This window comes from Tetrao urogallus, assembly GCF_951394365.1.
Source record: "Tetrao urogallus genome assembly, chromosome: 2".
NCBI classification, from domain to species: domain Eukaryota; kingdom Metazoa; phylum Chordata; class Aves; order Galliformes; family Phasianidae; genus Tetrao; species Tetrao urogallus.
The window spans coordinates 71568009-71582804 of NC_136814.1; the positions used below are offsets into that span (position 1 = coordinate 71568009).

General features: G+C 40.6%; 1 protein-coding gene across 1 annotated transcript; it reads left to right on the top strand.

Annotated features, from left to right (window-relative positions):
* Nucleotides 1-9200: 9200 nt before the first annotated feature.
* NDUFAF4 (NADH:ubiquinone oxidoreductase complex assembly factor 4) lies at nt 9201-12311 on the top strand (the record flags this gene model as incomplete). Its single annotated transcript, XM_079532545.1, has 3 exons — nt 9201-9327; nt 9742-9839; nt 12015-12311. 3 exons carry the CDS (start codon nt 9201-9203, stop codon nt 12309-12311), a joined length of 522 nt encoding a protein of 173 aa, XP_079388671.1.
* Between the last annotated feature and the right edge of the window lie 2485 nt (nt 12312-14796).

Genomic DNA, 14796 nt, shown 5'->3' on the forward strand with positions numbered 1-14796 from the left:
TTAAGCACAGAAAAAGATGTTTGGAAGTAGTTTCAGAATGATGGATTACACACTGGGAATAAGACATGCTGTGCATTTTTATTTCTGCTCAGATAGCAAGTTGTAATAACATGTGATACTAAAAAAGGTCTACATCCTACTGAAACAACAACATACTTTTTTTTTTTTTTTTCTTTTCAAACCTGAATTCACTGCTCAAATGATCCACCAGAACAGGAACAGAGTGGAAATAGAACAATCTGGTCTGAATCCAGAACGGCTGAGATTTGGCTGTGGGGTAGCTTTGTACATTTGAGGGAAATAGACGAAAAGCAGCAGGGAAGGAGACATTCTATGGAATTTATTATAGGAAACATTTGGCTTGTGACAGCAGGGGCTATGGATGACAATAAACCCTCCTTTCCATACAAGTAACAAGAGCATATGATTGTTTGCGTATGTCTGTGCATGTCTGTAAATGATGTCCACTGGGGATGTGAAACTGTGAGCATGGAAACTATTTCCTGTCTCCTGGTATGTTCAGAAAAATACAGTTGTACATATATTGCTTGAAAGGCACAGGGCGCAAGTGAACAAGCCATCATCTGGTTCTCCAAGTGGAAGCAACCTGCAGCATCTCAACTGCTGGCTAAGACTAGCACAAGAACCATTGCCATTCAGCTCCCAGTCTCTAGGAGCAATAAAGACAACACAGGAGAGAGCCTCTCTGGCAAACACAAATCATTCATTAATAAAATGCTAAACTGTAAACAGTAGTAACATCCAAACTCCTCGGACTTTTACTAGTATTAGAAAATAAAGAACACACTTTCACAGTTTTTTCTTCTTTTTTTTTTTTTATAACAGCTTTATTTCCATTTCAGCTTATTATGCATTTTCTTACTCTCAATATTTTCAATTTATTACTTCAATTTAAAAAAACAAACAAACAAACAAAAACACCATACACATTTATGACTTAGAAAGACAGAACACATTTGAAAAAAGATTGAATTTTAGCAGGAAGTGCCACTACTGTGTTTGAAAACTGTAGTGTTACTTTCTATTCTGCTTTCCAACAAGTATGAGGGAGGTGCCAGAACTTGATGTGCTGGAACAGGCTGCCCTGTGAAGCTGTGGATTCCCCATCTCTGGGGCTGTTCAAGGTTACATGGAGCCCTGGGCAACCTAACCTAGTTCTTGATTTAGTGGCTGGCAACCTTGCCTGCGACAGGGAGTTGAAACTAGATGAACTTTGAGGTCTCTTACAATCCAAGCCATTCTATGATTTCATGATATGATGGAAGATCCTAAAACACATTTAAAACAACAGACCAACAGTCTGGTATCTGCAGCAATCTAACTTACGTAAGGTTCATATTATGAGAATATTCATGCAGAACACGCAGTAATCTGCTTGTGGAGATTGTTGGTTTTGCACATTTAAGCACCCGTAGAGAGAGCAGATTACTCTACGTCTTTCCCCATGCCCAGAAAGTAAGTAGGAAGCATCCACAGAAGGTAAGAAAAAGAAGACAATACTGTACCATTAGTGCAATTAACCATTTCAGGATCGCCCACTTCTTCCAAACAGATTAAGTTATTAGAGAAGGACAAATAAGTTTTCACGCTTCCTCTGATGTCTGAATAAAAGGTAAAAGAGTGCAGGAGCAATTTGAAGAAACCTAGAAGTCTAAGTTCTTGTGGACACGTGAGGTGGAATTTCCACCTGGTGCAAGGAGGAAGCTGACACTATGCCCAGAAGGGGTACTTTCCCAGAATCTTGGGAGGAATTTTATTCCAAGATGAAGCTGATCCATGCCACAAACTGTTGAAGAAAAGCTTAAATTTGATAGAATTCTTGAGCTACTGCTAAAGAACATGGGTTTTGCATTATCTTATGCATGTAGGAAAGTGTGGTAAATTTGTTTTGATCTTGACAATGTTTTATATAAAGAAATCTGCCTTCAAGAAATCTCTGTAAATCCACAACTGTGCAACAAGTTATAATGCTGGAGCCTTAAAAGTTATTCATGCCCTCATTATGCAATTTAAAAATCTACTTTTAGTACATAGAGATAGTACCTCTTTAAATAGCTTGGGACCTCTTTAAATGGTCTATATTAGAAGCCCCGAGAGCAACCTGACGTTTACATATTTAGGTACTGTATCTCTTATATATCATTAGTAAATAGAATTGTTCAGAATTTTTCTGAGCCCCACATGCTTCCTCCAGACTTTTGATGCTGTGGAAATAAGAAACACACAAAGGTCTCTCTAACTTCAGCAATGGCCACATTATTGCTGAACAGTATTCTAATGTATTCTCTACCAACAATTCATATATGTCAACTGTCAGGGAAATAGTAATACATACAAATGAAAAGGAGAAAGCTCAGAAGTGGTAAGGGAGATCTACTTGAAAACCTGTAAGGTTAATTTTTTGTGTTATTGCACATGAGATATAATGTATAGGAATACTACAAATACTACAAAATTAATTAATATAACTTATTTGTGTCAACTATCTCTTCCTTTGTGGACTAGCCAGTCAAACCTCACCTTTTTTACTTACGTTAATGGGCACTGCTGCATCAGCTGTAGAACAAATCCTTTGTAGTGGGTATCACTGCTGTTAGAGCTGGAAAATTTCTGCAATATGTTGCAATAACTGACATTGTTCTGTTCTTAAGTAAAAAAAAAAAAATATATATATATATATATTTTAAATCATCCTTTATAGTAAGTGAATCAAGTGGAGAATAGTCAGGGAAAAGTCCATTTTTTCCCTGACCATCAATATGAGTACATGTAGTCTCAATATTTCTGATAATGACTTGAACAAGATGTTTCAGATGAAGATGAAGAACAAACAAACAAACCAGCCCATACAGCAGATAACAGAAGATAGTAATGAGAATCTTTCCTCACAAGGATTTTCTTCCTCAGCCTCTTTGGATTACACCCTAAGCCTGAATTTTTGATCTGTTTCAAATATGTTTTTGTCTACAGCCTTGGACTCCTTCCCATTCTTTTCATTCTTACTTATCCTGTTTTCTATTAATGTTAATGAAGTCAGTGGGGGTTTATGTATTAGTTTCTATCAGTTCAAGGTAGCCTCTAAACAGCTTATTACATAACATATGTTAGCAAGTGAACATAATGACAAATTTAAGATAAATGTTTGGGTTTGAATCAGCAAAACTTACCTTTTGTAATCCTAATGGTGGCTGCATATCTTAGAAAAGTTATATGATGGTTTGACACTTGTTTCAAACTAAACGCTACGTTAATGTGACGTATTTCCCAAATTATGCACTGCATCTCACTTTCTGGTAATGTAACACTACATTCTGCTTTACTTTAAGGTTTTAATTTAAAGGTTTTAGGTTGTGACCCTATGTCATATTTTCTTTGTTCTGCAGTACCTTTTTATCTTTCCCTAATAAAAACTACTTCTACCATTAATGAGAATACACTTGCTTCTTGAAAAAAAAAAAAAGGGCTTGGAAGTATAGAAATGGCTGGTGGAAGCAGAGACAGAAAATACTTAATTTAGTGATTTTAAAGAATGAATTACTGTTTAGCAAAAACTAAGATGGAGGGCATTGCACTGTTTTGGTTTTGTTGTTGTTGTTGTTGAATTTTATTATTTTTAATGTGCTTCTAGTTTAAGACAGCTGCATATCCTTGGTTTTTACCAGTTAATTTCAGAGTTGGTCTTTATAACATGAGCTTAGTCATAAAAGGTGTTTTTAGCATATGGAACTGAATCCTGTGAAGAAAAATGAAGACAGTGCTAGTGTAAGTCTCTAAAGAAATAACAACGCAAAACACACATCTCACTGCTACAATAAATTCCAGTACTAGCATGCTTCATTTTCAAATATGCTATCTTGTACTCCACATTTCCAAGTCAAAGTAACCTGTTAATTGAGAGCATAATTATTAGATAGGAAAATTATAAAGGATGACATCAAGTATACAAAGCCAGTCAGTCAGGAGAACGTAAACGTAATATCTTTGAAATCAAAGTTATTTGACAAGAAACTAGTAACCTGTGTGGGTTGGTGTGTGAGCCTGTAAATGTGGGCTTACTATGTTCTTCATGAGCTTCATCCAACCAAGGACGGAAAAAATTCCTTTAAAGAAAGCACTGCAGCCATCTAGCCTTGAAAAGATGCAAGTGTTTAGTAGCTCTCTGATCATAGCGTGGAATTAAGGAAGAATCTTCCATAGATTCATAGGTATTTCAGGACTCAGTAACTGGATCAGTTGAAGCCAAAAACATATAAGCAAACTGAATGCAGTAACATATCATCCAGAAATTACTTAAAGGCAACAGTGATCTAAAAGTTCATTTTTCTCGAGTTCATCTTTACAAAATTGCAGGACATTTCTCCTTGGCTCATTACCAAGTCTTGCTAATGCTGTGTTCTCTGGTTATTCCTAATGCTGATGAGATAAGGAACAAATGGATCAATGCTCTCATTGTGTTTACTGGGAAACCAACAATCAGGACAGAGGACTGAATTCCCTGAATCGTAATTATACGTGAATTTGCTAAAGTATCCCTCTGTATTGCTCCAATTTATGAACAATCAGTAACAAAAACATGAGGAAAAAAACAAACAACAGTGTAAATTATAGAAAAAATGGACAGAAAATAGGACAGTATACCATGAAAGAATTCTAGCTGTCCCCTGCTTTGGCCTCTGGACATTCTCAGTTCATAAATCACATGTCAGATCTCACCTTCACTCCTCTCAAAAATTCTCATGTTTGGCATAACTAGGAAAAAAAAAATCTTATTTCACTGAGATTACCTGCCAACCTGAACTATTACCATGTATACTAAAGAAAGGTATGAAACCTTGATACTACCTCACAGTAAAGTTAATACCAGGTATTCCTATTGTCCCTTATATAAAGGGAATTTGAAATAGATCCATCAGCCTTTTGATGCTAGTGAACTACTCAAACTAAGCCATCCAGCTGCAAAACTGACTGAAAATGGAAACAAGAAAATATTACATAAAAGGAAAACTAGGATGAAAAACAGACAAAAGGTTTAAAGAATGGTTTAAAGTATGCTTTATTTACCAGACATACAGTAGTTTAGGAATTTCTTGCTTTGACGTGTAAAAATGTTAAAAAGGAGATCTAGTACAGCAGCCCACGACACATGCTTGTTGTGCAAATTCCTCTATTTTTCTCTGATATGTTTGATTGCTGTCCATTGTTGACAACAGACTTCTAGTACAAAGGAACTCAGTTTGGTAGCCTGTGTTGTTCCCCTTGGGCTGTTTTGCTAAAAAGAGATACTTGGGGACTGACTGACTTCTTTTGTTATTTTTAAATTCCCTGGGAAAATGCGGGCTCTCAGATCAGGAAAACGGGTAACATTGTGGAGGCTGAATACAGGAAGCTCCTACGCTTTAGGGAACTACACATTTGTTTTTTTCAATAATCACACTTTTGCAGAAACATTACACAGAAAGAAATTTCAGGCTCTTGATTTCTGATAATTCTTTCAAAAAGGTAACACTGATAAAAATAACAAATGATTTTAAAAAGTGTTGTTTAATCCCAATTTTTCTGCCTGCCTTATTATAAATGAAAGATTCTCCAGAATAAAAGTTTTGCACTTCTGATCCTTCCTTATATATAAAAAAGAACAGCCTTGTGCCATCCTCAGTGATAGCAAGTGACAGGCTGAGAATGACATCACTCTTTATTTTTAACTGCCTGCCTTCTGGTGAATTTATTTCGCTGTCAAATATTACAACAGTGTTAGTCACATTCAGGCTTTACCGAAACAGAATCATTTGCTGGGTTTGACCCCAGAAGGCAGCAGTTCTTCCCTTCTGAAAGAGAGAATATTTATTTTCAAATTTGCAACAGCAGCTTGCCTCTGCAGCCGGATTACTAGGAATGTTTTAGAGAAATGCTAATATGTTTCAAAGGTCTACAACAACCAAAAGCATCCATGTGAATTTTGCCATTACAGTTATGCTGAACATAGACTCAAAGAACGGGCTAACCACCTGCAAACATAGCAAACCCTGTGCTCAAGAACACAAGTCAGCAGCTAATTTGCTACAGGTATTTAAATAGACATGCCACAAGTTTGAGTCCAGCAGCTTTAACAGCTAGACTATACCTATTACCACTAATATCACTTATCCTCCTATTATTACTACATATCCAATGCCTAAAATAGGACTGGGTTAGTAAGTTCATTGCCAGAGAATGCGAGTTAAAGATGTGCTTCCATCTTTGTACAGAGTGAAAGCCTTTAAGGTGAGGAAGCAGAGAAACTGCCCCAAGAGAGCAGAATCCAGTGCAGATCATGTTCATGCTACATTTTCTCCACCACCTTTATAAATCTATTTGTTTTTTGTCATCCACTAGCATATCTTTTGAGTTCCCTCCAAGGGGAACACTGTCACTCATTATTCAAGCACATTGTGGCATTAATTACTATCACATCAGCAGTGTTATTACTAAATAATGCCGCTACCAGTAGAAGTCCAAGTTTTGTATGAATTGCTCTCCGAAAAAAAAGAACACAGAAGTTTGATCTCTTTCATGTCCTTTCTAACACTCCCTCTCCAAGTCACTCATTTCAGGCAACTGCTACTACACATGAGGTCAGCAACAGCACGTACACAACTTAAAAGCACAGAACAATTATTTATTGGTTAATTCACACAGGAGCTATTAGATTTTTAATACACTTTTCTCCTTTAAAAAGTCGCCTGATGGGTCTTCAGTCAGTCATCGACCAGCAGAGAAGGGCTAGCCCTGTTTCCTGCAATAGACTAGCCCTTAGTCTTGCTGTTTCTGTCCTTATTTTTCTCTCAGAAAATTAGTATCTTTCATGCTTACATTTTTTGTCATGAAACAATTTTATCTTTATTTCCAATTTTACCTTTCTTATCTTGTTTGCATAGTTCAATACTAAGTACTTTCTCACAACACTTTCTCACCATTTAGCAGATTTCTCAGAAGTCAGAACTGTTGTTCAGCTGAGCTGCATAAAAACAAGGCTTGGGGTAACAGACAGGTAAGAGACTGCACTCACCGTAGCTGAATAACATAGCATAGTGTATAAATTCTGAACAGCACTTGTTCTCCTAGTTTCCATTTAGGGTATATGTTCTGCATGATATCTGCTTATAAATTACTCTGCTGTCACTGAGAAAACCAGCAATGTGCCTGTAAGGAAATACTCTTGTTGTGGTTTAACACCAGTGGTTAGCTTAGCAGCACCATGCCGCTCTCTTGCTCACTCTCCTCAAAAGGATAGGAGGAGAAAACACAATGAAAACAAAAACAGCTTATGGGTTCAGATAAGGAGAGGGAGATCACTCACCTATTACTGTTATGGACAAAACAGATTCAGCATAGGGAGATTAATGCAATTCATTGCGAACTAATACTAACCTAGAACAGTGAGAACTGAAAGTAAGCAGAAAGCACCTTTTCCCCATCCGCTCTCTTCTACCAAGTGGTGCTAGGGAATGGGTCATTCCATAACGCTTCGTATCTGTCGCGGTCACTCTGCCCCTGCTCCACGCGGGTCCCTCTCACAACATCCTTCCCAACTGACCCCACGTGGCCTTCCCACACGCTGCAGCTCTCCCAGCACCGCCCCAGCACGGCTCCGTAGCGCCGTTCCCACCTTTCGGGCACCGCTCCACCCGGGTCTCCACGGCTGCAGTTCCCCCGGCCCTCCCGCCCCACCGCGTGTGCTGGGAGGGGACGGCCCGCTCCTCCGTGGGCGCTCCATGAGCCCGGAGCTCCTCCCGCGCCGGCCTCGGCACCCGCGTTCTCTCCCATGTCGGCTCCCCTCTCCCGGCTGCTGTCGCACGGCGGTTCGTCCCTTCCTTCCGTCCGCTCTCGCAGAGCGCACCCGGCGTCTCTCACGGCTCAGCTCTGGCAGCGGCGGTCCCTCTGGAGCAGCTGGAGCTGGCTCTGCTCACGCATGGGCAGCGCTGGGCTCTGCTCACTGAGCCCACCACTACCAAACCATGACGCGTAGGCTCAATACACATTAAGGACAGCATCCACAATTACTTCCATGTTGCCATTATTTGCCAGACCTGTTGAAGCAGGTCCAGAGGAGAACCAAAGATGACCAGAGGACTGGAGAACATTTCCTATAGAGAAAGGCCCAGGAATTTGGGTTTGTTTAGTTTGGAGGAGGCTATGGAGAGATCTCATTGTGGCCTTCCAGTACTTAAAGGAAACTTATAAGCAGGAGGGAGGCTGACTTTATGTTAACATAGTCTGATACCGATAGGGAAAAGCGGAATAGCTTTAAACTAAATGAGGAAAATTAGGTTCAGTGTAGGAAACATATTTTTACTCAGAGGACACTGGCACAGCTGCCCAGAGGAGCTGTGGTGCCCCATCCGTGAAGGTGTTCAGTGCCAGATTGGATGGGCCCTGGGCAGCTGAGCTGAAGGGGCAGACCTGCCCATAGCAGGGGGTTGGAATTAGATGGGCTTTAATGTCACTTCAAACACAGATCATTCTATGATTCTATCATCTTTTAAGCCTGTGAATTCTGAAACACAGCTTTTCAGTGTGGATAACGTTAACCTACCCAATCCACATTTTCGCCTTGGGTTCCACTAGGGCTTCCTATATTTGTATCGAATATAACCCTGCTTGTAAATCAAGTGAATACAATTAGAAAATAGATACAAAGTCACCTATCAGCCAGCAATTCCTGTACCTCGCACCAAACGCTGCAGCGAGGGGCGCCCACGTTACCGAGGCTGCGTGCAAGAAACTCGGGACGAGCCTGCCACCTGGAGGACGCTCCTCGGCAGGAAGCAGCCGGTCCTGGCTGTCGCTCACACGCAGCCGAAGCCTTTGGCTCCGGAGGAGGTGATCCCGCGACCACACGGCAAACAAGCGCCAGCCTCGCGCTGTGGGACTGCCCCTGGCCGACGTGGCGGCGGGGCCGAGCGCCCCGGAGGCACCTAGCCAGCGCCAGAGAAAACGGTGCCGCAAAGAGCTGTGAAATAAACAGCGGGCGCGTCTTTCTGTGTTTATTTGTTAGCTGTCTGAGCCAGCACCAACGGCCAAACCCAGGCTCACCCGCCGCCAGCGCTGTCAGCTCACCCCACCCCGGCGTCGCGCCAGCGTTCTGCGCATGCGTCCCGCCGCTCTGCGCAGGCGCAGAGTGGGACGCGACAGCGGCGGCGATGGGCGGGAGGTTGGCGCGTGTATTCCGGACATTCAATGTGGAGAGCCGGGCCCGCCGCGAGATCAGCAAGGAGAAGCCCACCCCCGCGCCGCGCCACCCCACCAGCCGCTTAGACGAGCTGACCGGTGAGGGCCGGCTTCACCGGGGTGGCTGCAGCTAGGGGTGCCGCCCGCGGGAGAGCTGGGCCTGCGGTACAGGCTGCGCGGGAGGAGCGCCGCAGAGCAGGGCCGGGCGGGAGAGGCGTGGGATCGGGGCCGCGCGGTGGGCTGAAGCGGCGCGGGGCCGTTGACATTGAGCGGGGTGGCGCGCGGGGCATGCCGGGAACGCGGCCGGCGGCGTTGGGCGGGGCCGTCGGTAGGGCAGTTGCTAGGGGCCGCTCCGCTGTGTGTGTGGGGAACTGCGGGTAACGGGCTGTAACGGGGACGGGCTGGTGCTGGGGCACGGCTAACAGGAAGGGAAGTTTTGTGACTCGCCTCTCTGCTTTTTTTTTTGTTTGGTTGGTTTTTCTTTTTTTTTGTTCTTTACCCCTTCACCTTCAGACTGCCCTGAGATACAGCAAGAAATTTCCAGGAAGGACGACAGGCTCCTCACCTTGTTAAAAGATGTTTATGTGGAGTCCAGAGACTCCCCGGCACAGGTGAGTGCTTCTCTGTCTATAGGAGGCATACGAGCATTAGCTCTGTTGTTTTCAAGTCCAACACAAATTCTAAGGCATTTTTCTTTTTAAAGGATAATGCTCTGTTAATGCCTAGAAGCTTTGCTGTTGTTAGATAAACATGATGTTTTCAGTGCTCAGTTATACCCCAGTGGCACAGATTGTGATCATGCAACCTATATGCTTACAGTCCTCCACTTTAACATAGCAGTGATCTTCTTTTGTTCTTCACTGAAGTTTCAGTTTCTGCTCCCTCAAATGCAGAAGGGCAGTTGGCCAACCCCTCTGAAAGATACTGTTTGCTTGAGATGTCCCATGTGGCTGTTAGAAGAAAAGAAATTGGGACTGATGTTGAGGCATGATATGGTAGATAGCAAAGGCATTAAAAGATTTCTGATGTTAATGACATCTCATACAGAGCTTTTTCCTTATGTGGCTCAGGAAATGCCCGGGTTTGTTTATTCTTGTACAGCCTTGTAGACTGTTTGGCCATCAGGTTACTCACTGCAACACTGCAGTCTTTGACTTGGAAAGCAAGGCATACCCCATCCAGTAACAGGATGTCTGGGGCGTAGTCTCCTTTTTTTCCACCTTCTTCCACCTTTTTACCTGTTGCATTATTGGACCATTTTATTCTAGCTCCTTCTTTCACTAGTAAAAGCTTTATACTCATCTAGCAATAACATTTCTAATTATTCCTAAGTATTTCTGATTTGCCACATCCACAGTACCATCCATTTAAGGCTAAAGTATTTTAAAAGACGCTCTTTCCTGAAGCTTCCAAATAATCTCTATCCTTAATTTTCATAATAGAGGTTAGGACTCTTAATCTTGCAGAGCTGAAAGTTTAATTGCAGTATAGAATCATAGAATATCCCAAATTGGAAGGGACCCGTGAGGATCAACAAGTTCAACTTCTGGATCCAAACAGCACCACCCAAAAATCAGACCATCAGCAGAAACCAGCATTGCAGCAATATCTTTAAACATTTTCATTTGTAAGCCTGTCAGGAGTAGTTTCAGGAAAAGCCACAAGTGGAACAAATCTCAGTGCTTCATTCTGTGCCTCCTGCAGGACAGATGCCACATAAGACTTGCAATTCTGGTGTGTCTGCCTGAAGTTGTTAGGAAAAGCATGGTTAATGTGTTAGCAGAGAGGCTTGTGAGCAAAAGTTTCTTTCTAAAAGCTTCCTTCTTGTCCTGATGTTTTTTTTCTGAACACTTCTTTCCTCTGAATACTTTGTGCAAAGTGTATACGTATTTGGTGTGTCTGTGTTACATGAAAAAGTATCAGCTTTCAGTCCTGTAGTGACAGATACCTAAAGATAGGTCATTTTATTAAGGCTTGAAAAGTTATTCATTATCTGAGTATAACAGGCAGTTACAGATGCTGTAGCATCCACATTAATTTTTTCAGCTTTGGGTTAATACAGTAGCTGCACACACTTTCCTTTAAAAGTACTTCTTAAGAAGGTTTCCATTGTTTCTTTTTTGTAGTGTCATTCATCAGTGAAATCTTAATAAAAAGCAATATACAGAAGATAGAGCAGGTTTGGAAATGATTTAGAAAAGGAAATACAAAAGGACTTGAAAGAAGAGGCTTTCTGTGTCTGAGTACTGCAGTGGTCTTGAGATTTAAATTGCACATGATGGTGCTAAAGTTTTTCTTTGTTCAGCAGAGCTTGTTCTAGAGACAGAGCATGAGAGGTGATAGCTTTTAGTTGCAAAACTGAAATACGAAAATGAAGGAGAATGAAAAGGATACCAGTTTTCAGTGTGATTTTTTTTTTTTTTTTTCCCTTCTCCTCCCCACTGGCGTGAATCAGTATCAAATATTAGGTCATTTGCATTTACATTTGGCTGCCAGATGGCTTGTATGAAGGCTGCTGAGTCTGTACAGCACTTCAACAGTACTGGTTTGTAGCTTTTCATGGTGCGGATAGGGAGTTGGCCCTCTATATGGAGTGGCTGTGCAACAACTAGCTGTAATGTCTTTGACATTAAGAAGTGAGGGTGGCTAAGCTAAACTTTTTATGGCTGTAAAAATGGGAAAAATTAATGGGCAATGCCATATTTAGAGAAATAGCTTAACTGTTACAGTATGCATAGTAAAAGGAACTGCTGTTAATCTCTTTTTGTTTTTCTTCCCACAATTAGGTAAAAGATGGAGGAGGTGAACATCTTCCACGTAAACAGGTGGAAAAGAGATTGACAAAACTAGGTCACTTGGAAGAGCTAGATATTAAGAAAGTTCCCAAAGGCAAAATTTCTATTGTGGAGGCTTTGATGCTTCTTAATAATCATAGACTTCATCCTCACATATGGACTGCAGAGAAAATAGCAGCAGAATACAGTCTGGAACTGAATGAAGTCAACTCTCTTCTGGAATTCTTCATTCCTTTTTCCCTTCAAGAGTTTCCTAAAGAAACAAGAAAAGCTATAAAACCAACATAAGAATATTTACAAAAAACTTGTGTGATCTTGTTTGTGTCTTAATTATACTCCTGAATATATTCAGTGTCTGAAAAGTGCTGGTAATGTGTTATTCAGCAAGGCTGCTGTCTTGTACCAAAAAGATGTATTCAAGCAATTCCATTCAGTATTTGATAGCTTCAGTTAAATCTGGTAATTACAGGACAGAGTTTGTAAAACGGATTTTAACAACTAAGTTGTGTGAGAGCCTGTCACAGGATTCTGATTGTTGCATTCACCTTTTTTTCATTCAGTTAAAATAATCAAGTTCTATTAAGAAATTTAACTTAAACAAAAAAAACCCAAACAGGTTGTCTTTCTTAACAGAGACTTCCTGGCCTCCAGCAAAATCAGTGCTCTGTGTGTATTAGCTTTGTAATTCATGTTGCAAGGACTTGCTCTCAAGGTGTGTGTATGTTAAAGCAGCTGTATTTCTACTGTATAAAAGTTTAATACTTACGCTTTATAAAGAGCGTTAGCCATAAGAAGATTTAGGATGCTCAGCTGTGTCAAATACAAAGGTGAATAGCAAGAAGGCTTCTTCCTGATGACTAATGTGTGACCGCTCTTCTACTCCATTCTGATTTTGCTGAATTATCTGTACCTCCCCAGGTTCTCTTCATCAGTCGCTGAATTTGTAGAGTGAAAATCTAGTACGGCAGTCTTTTGCAGCAGCCTCTGGCACTTGCTGTATGGGAAGTAATGGTTCAAGTAGTAGGTGGCTGTTAAATGCAATTGTATCTACTGATTGGACCCACTAGTAGATCTTTTGTGAACGTCTACCTGTGCTGTTGTAATAAGCCTTTTTCCCCCACGGAGGCCTTCTCTGATTCATCCAAGTACAAGCTTAGATCAGCGTGTTCACTGATAAACAAGTTTTCCTCAGGCTACCACACTCAAGATAGACAGCATCCTTTAGTTTTTAGTAAAGAAAGTTAAACTGAGGAGATAACTGGACTGTAGCATTGATACTCCGGGTCTGTGTAGATAAGGAAGAAGTTTAGTGTTGCTGGCAAGTACTGATTAATGAAAACTGGTTCATGTTCTCCAGCTGACTTAGAAAAGAAAGCAGATTATGTTTAAAATTACAGTATGATTGCTTTCATTTAAAAAATAATAATGTTGAAATGTTTACACTGCAACGTGAATGTTTCCAATGCCCATCATCAAAAAAAGGTAAATGTAACTGCCTTTTTAATGACTTCTTTGTTAGGTCCTAGAATTCTGATTATGGTAAATATTTTACCAAGAACAACATCAGCTTTGCTATTTCATAGCAAGATTCTTACCACTTCTCTGAGGTGGAACAAAGTGTTTAATTATAGTTTGCCACAGCGTATTCAAGGTTTTTTTTAAAGTACGTATCATTATAGACTAGTGAAAGATTGTGTAAAAATTCTGATTGGTCTTGGATGTGAGTAACCTGTAACTTAATGGGGACAGACCTGAACTGAAAATACCAAATAATAATTCTGAGCTGTGAGCCACGTTATAATTTACTTGTTTTCCACAAAATACCCTTCTATGCTGTAACAGAAACACTGTATTTTTTCAATACTGTTCATCCTAGTGTAATACTTAAGGTGGAATTCAGTTGTGGAATACATTTGGCACAGATACTTTATTTTTGTAGGATACTCTGTGATTTCCTCATTTGTAAATGGATCTTCAGTTATGCATTGGAGTTAATTAAAAGCTTGCTTTACAATCAGCATTAGACAGTGGTTTAACCATGCCCCTTGATTCAATACTTGCTTTGGTATTTCTTTTACACTTTTAACTTGGTTTTGTCTATTCCCTTTCCTGTGGCTGTTCAGCTGTTGGCATAAGAAGAAGGTGTTCTTCAAGCAAATGTTTTGAAGTGGTAATTATAGAGAATTTATGGGGATCTGCCATACAGGTTTATGGGAATCTTATGTGGATAATTTCTCATGTTTCATTTCTATGAATGTGCTGTGCCAAATTTCAAATGTTTTTGACTGCTATGTAGAATTACTAGATTTGGTAAAGAACAATTTACATTGTTCTCTAGGAGTGTTCCAGCAGGTATTCAGGCTTTCAGTCTTGAATTTTCTCTGAGATGTCTCTAGGGGGAGTCTATTTGCTCACTTGTCTGTGTTTTCTGGGATGTTCTCACTTCAGTGCATCCGTTTCTCTAGCATTCTGTAAGTTTGTATTCCCAGTCTTCTCCAGCCACTCTTTTCTGCCAGGTTCTATGAAAACTTTATGTAGCTGCACTTTTTGCTTTTTACTGACTCACAGGCAAATGTTGCTTATGTTCTGATATCACGGTATCAATGATTTTATTACAGCAGAGTGGTATCTTGCCTTCCAGGAGCAGCATATATGAGGTAAAGGTGAGAGGATTGAGCAAATGTTCTGTTCTGGAGAGCTCATAACGGATTTTCAAAAGGGATGTAGCTTTTCATACATCTTCAGCATTTGTCCTTTGAAGTATTTTAAACTA